Below are 8,927 nucleotides of genomic sequence, written 5' to 3'. Positions count from 1 at the left end.
AAGTAGCCTTGAGATCCAAAACTTGTCCACATATTTGTTAATAGACTCATGTGAGAGAAGCTTCAAACTGCGCCATTCGGTAAGTACTTTGTCCTTTGCATCGCTTGCAACGAATTGCTTCATGATGGAGACTCGTAGAGTTTTCCATTTCTTTGGGGCTTCGCCGTTTCCACGAAGGCTAGCCCACCATTGACGAGCCGATTGTTGGAAGTGCATAGCTACATGGCGTAGCTTGGAGGACTCGTAGAGTTTTCCATTTCTTTGGGGATTCGCCGTTTCCACGAAGGCTAGCCCACCATTGACGAGCCGATTGTTGGAAGTGCATAGCTACATGGCGTAGCTTGGAGGACTCCGTGAAGCTCTTGTTTCCAAAGGCCGCATCAAATTGCTGGATGAAGGTCAATATTTTGTCGGTGGCACCAAAGGTGCCTTCATAGGTGAGAAAAGAGATACTCTTTCCTCCCTCTTTGAACCTCTTGAGCTTTTGTGATCTTCGCCATGTAGGGTATGATTTGCGATGTCCTCCCCTCTTGTATTCTCCAAGAGAATATCCATAGATTTCGTCGGAAGAGGAGGAAGGTGAAGAAGAAGGAGAAGAGGGTGAACTTTTCTTCCTTTGTTCCCTCTCTTCCCTTTCAGAGTGACGAGGAGAAGGACTGTGTATTGACCATTTCCTCATGGGAGGAGTTGGCGATTGTTTAGACAACTGTCTTCGTGGAGCCACATCTTCAGAGGAACTTAGGGATTCATTACTTTCTCGTTCTTTGGATTCCTCCTCTCGTATGGACGAGAGTATTCTTTTGGGGGTCTCATCAAGAGGCCTCCTAAGCTCTCTCTCCTCTTAAAGAGGAAGGAAAATCCCATAAGCACGAAGTTGTTGAGTAACTTCAGCTTGGAAAGTAGGGTTGCCCATAGCTTGATGCAACCTAGTAACAAGATAATTGATAAACATGGGGGCATAATCATTAGCACCTTCATGTGAAAAATCAAAGTTATCAATGTTCATTCTACTCTCTTGGTTATTGTCAGCCATGATAATTATAATTATGTGTTTACTTAGTGTATTCTTTGGCAATCCAAAATCTTAGTTGCTACTCCTCTTAGCCTTTGAAAATAAGCACTTTAAGTATCTACACCCACGGCTCGAATTGGTTAATTATAGAGAGTAGTGGACTGGGTCTAACATAGCAGAATTGTCGAGGGATAGCTCCTTTCGGACTTCTTATGGCTCAATAATGGTACAGTCGTAGGCAAGTCTAAAAAGACATCATTATTAAGACAAAGCTCCTCGGGGTGTGCACCATATCCCACATAGTGGGCTCAACAAAACCGATAATAGATCCCAGTCCCACTTACCCTAATATAATTAACAAAATCAACCATTAATAGGCTACTTAAGGACCTCTCTTCTTCAGCAAGAAAAGAAAAACCAAAATGCTCTGATACCAATGTAATGGAAATGGCCTATACTTCAAGCACCTAGTCATTTAAGCATGGAAACCGTTTATACCTCTTGAGAGTTTATGTTTGAATTGAACACTTCAAGAACCTTAGTCATTTAAGCATGAGAAGCACCTCAAGATTGGGCAAGGTTCCTACAAACACCTTAAGCACCTTAGTTAGCAAGCCGACAAGCACCTCATGCTTGGGTAGGATTCCCACCTCAAGGTCAGCCACCTTAGCTTGCCTAAGGTCAAATGACTTTTTAACACTAACTTCTAGAGGTCTTTTATGAAGCTAACCCTAAGGTCTTTAAGCTCCATTAGGTAGAATTGCTCTTTAACAGACCATCTCTCATTTGGTATTGAGACATATCCATAAGCACATGTCTATATTCTAACCCTTGTTCTCGTTTATTTTACCACATTAAATGATCAATTTAATAAGAGAAAATCATTTGGGTTGGTTAGATATTAGATTTTATGACATCATTCCACAACAGAAGGCAACTCCATAGTAGGAGGATCCTCATGCGGCATTTGAGACTCATCCCCATCTGAAGGTATGGCTATCTCCTTGGTCTTCTCAGCACACTAGTTGAGTTAGAGCGTGCCCCCATGGTTGTGAGTAGGTGTAAACATGGACATACCTGCTTTTTATTTTGAGTGGCCTCATGCAATATTTGACCCTCTTGAGATATGGCCTCTGCAATATATGACCCTCTAGTTGAGCTAGAGCGCACCCCCATGGTCGTGAGTAGGTGTAAACATGGACATACCTGTTTTTTATTGGAAGTGGCCTCATGCAATATTTGACCCTCTGGAGATATGGTTGTTTCTTTCCCCTTCTCACACCCTACAGAAATAGGAAATAGATTTTAGCGAGCACCCCCATGGCCGTGTGCAAGTGTAAACCTAGACATACCTGATTTTGGCCGACAGTAACTTCTATCTCATCTCAACCACTTGGCTTACCATCACATGCCTATCCTCACGAAACTTTGATCTTATTTCGAACTTCACCAGGCCTTGAGCTCGTGTGTTTCTTTGTTGTGCAAGAGCGTGCTTCATGCCCTTACCCCCCTTGACAAGGAACTTACTTGGGTTAGTTTTCATAGGAGGAGCGCGAGGGGGATCCTCCTCCTTGGACACCACCACCTATGTCGTGACCTACAACAATGCTTGTAAGGGTGAGAATCCCATGCACGCCTCTGCCCTAAACTTAGGCTAATTGTGATGCGTCCAAATGCATTAACTGTTCACTTTCGGGCATGTGTGCGTCCCCTCCTTGTGATGCAAGGTCCTCCCCCTGGGTCATCACCTGCAAAAAGGGAGGATGGGTTAAGAGGCCATCCATAATAGCAAACCATGTTCAACCCATGCCAAAATTAACCCCCCCCCCCCCCGTTGTCCCGTTACCTACAACCGGGCCTTGCTTCTACTTGTGCGGGTTTCTCCTTTTGCAACCTTAGCCGGGGGAGTGGAGTAGGAACCCCACATGGGCCATTAGCCTTGGCACTCAAGCTTTGGTGATGGCATGCACCTCCTGAGGACCGACTGCCAACGATACTCCTCTACATGCATCCCCAAGCAACACACACACACACACACACACACACACACACACACACACACACACACACACACACAGAGCATTGAATGCCCACCCTCAAACCATTCTACCGATGAGCCTCGAGGCATGCATGACGTCCCGGTCGGCAGTCCCATCCACCTGCCCTAATGATGCCCATCGGACGTGGTTGATCTCCCACTTGATCCACCGTGGCATGCCTTGTCACGGTTCACCCCCCTGCGCCTTGCACCACATCAACACTCCGCAACACCCGCCCTTGCCCGGGTTTACGTCTAGCAGTGGGCAACCCCCACCCCCATGCCGCCAAGCACCCGCCACGTGGACGGTTGAGATCACCTCCATCTCTCTCTCTCTCTCTCTCTCTCTCTCTCTCTCTCTCGCGCGCGCGCGCGTATGGCTCACGTGGTCGTCAACTCCATTGAAAGGCGAGGGTTCGAAAGTCCTTGCGTTCTTATCCACTTCGAAAGATGATGCATCCTTTCGTTCAACTCTCTAAGAATATGGCGCCCGTGGATGTGGCAGAAGGAACAGCTGCGATGAAGCGAGAGCTCTCTGTGGAAGATCTCTTCGGACCCCTCAACCGGCTGGATGTACGCCACCCTTCGGCCTCCACAGAGGTTCAGGCATTGCCTACCATTTCTAGTGTTGCAGACGCAGAAGTCACCGCACATGCCAAATCTCGGGTCACTCTCCTTGACGGTTGCACACAGCCTGATCTGGCCGACCATGATTGCGTCTATTCCTCTGCTGCAAGGCTAAGCCCGGCATTTATGGTCGATATGGCCCCCATTCCTGAAGAGACTGGGTTTACAAGTCATGCTGCCGAGAAACCCCACACATCCGGGCTTGGGCTTGGGCTTGGACTCACAATTGGTTGTACCCCCGACGACGGTATCTCTGCAGGGGCTTCCAACAACAGGGATCATGCACACACTAGTATGAGCAACACTAGTGCAAGTGATGGTGGCATGGGCTTGCAGATGCAGGGGAACTCCACATCAGATGAAGATCAGCAAATTCTAGATGACAGGAAGCAACGAAGAATGCTGTCAAACCGAGAATCTGCACGCCGGTCTCGTTTGCGGAAGCAGCAGCACTTAGATGAACTGCGGGGTCATGTGGCGCAACTACGAGCACAGAACAGCCAGATGCTGAACAGCTTCAATTTAGCTTCTCAACAGCTAGCTCAAATTGCAGAGGAAAACCTAAAGCTTCGGTCCGAAGCCATGGATCTCAGCCATCAACTTCAGCGACTTCACCACACAGTTACATTCCAGCGGGCTAACAATGGGCCCCTACATGGAAGGGACGCTAGGCAAATGGTCCAAGGCTCACAGTACTAAATACCTGCTCCTCCTCGGTTACGGTGCCTATGCTATCGCTTGAATCGAGTTATACAAGTTGATTATGCGGAACTGAACGCTTACAAAATGCTGGAAGCAGGTTAGGCTTGATTCCTGTACTTTTGATTCCATTTGTTGACAGCAGGACTGATTTGCCCCTGTCCACTTCATATCTGAAGTGTCTGACTATCACCCTTCTTTTACCAACCAGGTGGCTTGGAACGAGGGGAGAATTGGCTCCTTGTTCCTTTGGCCAGCTAAAAAGATGGATGAATATGTACAGATTTTTTGTGGATTGTAACAATAGTGATTGATGGCTGTACAAAGATATCCATTTTGTGCTTGGGTGCTGTGGTCAGTCTTCTCCATGTCTGTTTAAGCCTCATGTTGAAAGTTCAAGGTTATGTGCACGCCCCCCCCCCCCCCCAAAAAAAAAAAAAAAAAAAAAAGAAGAAAAAGAATTATGTATTTTTGTTAAGTGTGGCATATTACAATGGTTTGATGATATGTGTTTTTGAACATGCTTCTGATGTGTAAATTGATAATCCCTTTGTGTCGTTTTCAAGGGGATTGTAGCTGTTGAAGCGCTCAAAAGTATGCTGTGCATTTGCTAAATTTGAAGTAAAAAACTTTGCCTGTGCAATGAATCAGGGATGTAAATAGTCGTCTGGTTCCAAGGTGCTTAGGTTTTAAAAAGTGTTTGCAAGCAAGGCCTCTGTGCACCAATGAACATAATTATCATTTTACAACCCGCTCTCTGGATAATGGGGATGAATTGTAATCTGTAGTGTTAAAGTTAATTTCTGGTTCCCAAGGGGCTCGAGCATCTTGACCTCTAGTATTGTTTATATCAATAATGAATGATTCAACGAATGGGTTTGGATAGCCAAAGATGGGTTTTGGCTGATCTCTAACCACATTCTAAGTTCTGGTGCATGATGTGAGGGTATCTTCTCTATATTTTCACATAAACCCCCATGAGAAAACACCTTCATGATACATACATAACATGTGTGTGTGAGATTGTGTGAAGCTACTCCATGAGGAAGCTTGGCCTGGTCTCAAAAAAGAGAGAGAAGTTTGCCACTAATGTGCCAAAGCTTCTTTGACGCCCAAACAGCTCAAAACAATGCCCAATCTTCTGATGTCTAGAGACTTTTGGGGTGTGAATGGCCGACCACTCACAGCCAAAAAGATGACTCTTAAGTAACAAACAATCATCTACGTTTGACCGAAGAATTTAAAGTGAAGCTAATGTTCTCCAAAAATGCTCCCAATTTTTCTGATTAGGTGGGTGGACCCCCATACTAAGCTATTTTCAATAGATGCTTTGGCTTTCTCCCAAAAACGGCTCGCACACGCCGAATATAGTGAGAGCAGTTTTGCAAGTCGAAAAACGAATGGCGCCTATGATGAACAATAGCAGGATGCTTGCTTGCCGAAATCAGTGTTGTGAATAGAGCACATGCCTCGAGATTAAATTTATGGTAAAGCTTAGGCTTTGTGAAGAACTCTCTTCTTCTTGCGACTCTCTCTACAATAGTTAACCATAGATTCTTCGTTGCCAAACCAAGGATTTACATATTCTCAGTATAGTTCTCATTATATATGTACGTATGTATTATTCTTGTCTCTCACTCTCCACAAGGCTATCTAATTCAAGTACTCAGATACATTTAAGAGTGGACCCATTTGGTAGTTACTCTGGGGTTCACTATTTTCGAGCAGATAGATAAACCACATGGAAGCATTTATTGACAAATTATGTGGAATGTTACAACCCTATGCTCTAGTTTTTGTGATTCAAAAAGAACTTAAACCATGGTGCTCTAGCTAGGCTCAGAAAAGCAGTTCACTCTAGGCTATATAGGATGTTCAAGAAGCCAACATCAATGACGATGGCGTCTTTGCCAGAATTCTATTCTTTATATTTTGCATGGTTTTCAAGAACTTTTAATGAAGAACTTTTAATGAAGATGGTGTCTTCACACTACAATTAATGGTCTTCAATCATTTGCACATCAAGTGCAAAATATTCATAATTCATGAGCAGACACAATTAGATTCTAAAAGCTAGATAATTTCCTATAGGACACGATCAAGCTATGGCTAGCTTAGAAGCTATGGCTATGGCTAGCTTCGAAGCTATGGCTAGCTTAGAAGCTCAAGTTAATCCGGAGGATTATGTTTTGGCTTCCCAAAGGAGAGGGAGATATCTCTCTTACGAGCGTTCCAAATAGCCATACAGGAGTAGCTAAGTGTCTCCTCAACAAACTACTTTTGTACTTGGTCTTCTTGTCTGTGTGAGGTCTCCGCAAGCCCTTCAGTATGTGGAGGAGTATTGGTAGCTTCTTCTTGTGCTTGGGGTTGCTCCTCAAGATGTAGCTGCTCTACATCAAACCTGTCTTGTGCTTCTTGCTCACCTTGGGATTCTCGGTTCTGCTGTTCAAAGAGAATTTCAGTCTGAGAGGGTGGTAGGGTGGAACCTTGTCCTTCCTTTGTTTTATCGATAGGAGGTGGAGATGGTGGCTTTGCTGAGGTTGCCGCCCCCATTTCCTTGGTTATCGTTGTTGTTTTTGGCACCATCTCTTCATGTTGTGTCTGTTGACTGCTGCGAGGAGAATCCATTATTGAATCCAATTTAGTGGTTCTCTAGCTCTTGGATTCTTCCTCTTGCACCCACCGAGTCTGATGAGGAGGACACCTATTAGGCTTTCTTTGCTTTCCTCTGCTTCTCTATTTTCTTAACCGCCGCTAGAGCGTTGCACTTGTGTGTTTTGGGAACTTGCCCTGCTTGCTGTAGTTTCTTTCTGATTAGAGGGATTTCTACCTCTCCTTCTTCTTTGGTTGACTAGTATTTTGATGGTATATCGTCTTTACTTTTCATCTCTCTGTGAAGCTCAAAGTCGGATTCTGATGCTTTGTGGTCTGTTGTTGGTGCTCAGGAGCTAGAGCCACGTGTTTTCCTCTTGGTAGGTGGTGGTGTTAAAGAACTTCCCATAGCTTTGACAAAGTGCTTTGACTTGTGGAGGAGATCCAATTGGGACTCTACCTCTGGAAGTCCTTCAATCATGCCCAATGCTTGATAGGCAATACGCGTGACCACGGGTTCGACATTCATGTAGCATTTGTTCATGTCGTTGTACTTTAGATTGACTTCCACCAAATTCTCTAGGACATAGTTGCCCAGGTCACATTTGATGACCCGACGCTCTAACAGGCCAATTGCCATGACCACCGCTAAGTGCAATAGAGGTTCGGTGTAGCGGGGTGGCTTCTGTACTTTAAGGTGTTGCGAGATCAAGCGGAGTGGCAACTCCATTTCTGAGTAGATTAGATCTTTGTAGGTCAATTTGTGGCCCTATTGCTTGTTGAAGGCTTTGATATTGTCAATGGCCTTGGTCTTCAATAGCAAATTATAGTTTCCCGCTGCTGGTAGATGGAGTCCTTCACATTTAATGTCATTGGTTATCTTTACTTTGATTGTGGCTTCATCTTTATCAGTTAATGTTGCTTTGCAATGCTTCTCATGAGCTCATGAGCTCTCTAGAAATTTGCACCCCATGGTGGTAGTCAAAAGAAACTATCTAGCTATAAGCATCAAACACAATACATCACTTCTTGCTTCTGATGTGAGGTCCATAGTTCTATGGGAAAGATCGTGGCTTTTACTTTTGTTCTATCTGTTGATTGGAACTTCCCAATGAAGATGTTCAAAGGGATTTTCTCTAACTCTTCATCACTAACATGTGCTTTCTTATTGGATGAGATTTCAATAATCTCGTATGGAGCTGCTTCCCATTCCTTCTGTGCACGTCGACGAGGCATCCTACCAACAAAATTTAGCCTTTTAGTGCCAAAAAGTTGGTCAAAAAGTTTGTTGAAAAAGTCACTTTAGCGCAAACTTCACCATAAATTGAAAGATGAGCATGACTTAGAGATCCAAATTTGACAAACTTCATCAATGTGTCTAACACAACTATAGGCACTATGTCAAACTTGTTCGGGTCAATTCTAGGCTAGAGGTACATAGATCATTATTCATGTTGGAACACATTTTTGAGTGAGCTTGACACTATCTGATTTAGCATGATCGAGGGATGCTATTGGTGCAAACTTTTTTTATTTGGACCATTGATTGGGATTTTAAGTCAAATTTTGCTTTTTTTTTGTATACTTAGAGAATTTTGGTATTGAGAATTTTGGTATTCTCACAAGGACGCTGGTTTTCAAATGACTTGAAGCTTGGGTTTAAACTTTATACGGCATGTGGGTCATGAGTGCTTGGTTCTGGTCCAGAAATCTAGAAAAGGTACATGGATCGTGATCCATGTTGAGTCACATTTTGGGCTAAGACTTTGTGGGTTTGTTTCTATAGCCTATCCTAGCACACGGTGGAATTGTTTCAAATTCAAAACTAATTCTATCAAGTTAACCCGAGTTTGTGGCCCTGTTTTCCCAACTTTGGCCATATCTTGAAGCATTTCTTTGGTGAGTAGGTATTAGTCTCTGTTGATCTGATGCTTGGATGTTGGTTAATACCTTTAGTTC

The 8,927-nt window shown here is 44.1% G+C and overlaps 1 protein-coding gene across 1 annotated transcript; it reads left to right on the top strand.

The window, feature by feature from the left end:
* Positions 1–3,452: 3,452 nt before the first annotated feature.
* Positions 3,453–4,719, top strand: LOC147456682 (uncharacterized). Its single transcript, XM_086515531.1, has 2 exons — positions 3,453–4,476; positions 4,588–4,719. The coding sequence occupies exon 1, from the start codon at positions 3,501–3,503 to the stop codon at positions 4,374–4,376; it is 876 nt and encodes a 291-aa protein (XP_086371657.1). The 5' UTR covers positions 3,453–3,500; the 3' UTR covers positions 4,377–4,476; positions 4,588–4,719.
* Positions 4,720–8,927: the final 4,208 nt, after the last annotated feature.

The sequence above is a fragment of the Adiantum capillus-veneris genome, chromosome 6 (assembly GCF_014529385.1).
Source record: "Adiantum capillus-veneris isolate H3 chromosome 6, ASM1452938v2, whole genome shotgun sequence".
NCBI classification, from domain to species: domain Eukaryota; kingdom Viridiplantae; phylum Streptophyta; class Polypodiopsida; order Polypodiales; family Pteridaceae; genus Adiantum; species Adiantum capillus-veneris.
The sequence above is the reverse complement of the archived record's forward strand: the minus strand, read 5'-3'. Positions and strand labels throughout refer to the sequence as shown.

What these genes read in the sequence shown, in the direction of transcription:
- LOC147456682 (XM_086515531.1), top strand. Translation starts at nt 3,501, where the DNA reads ATGATGCATCCTTTCGTTCAACTCTCTAAGAATATGGCGCCCGTGGAT.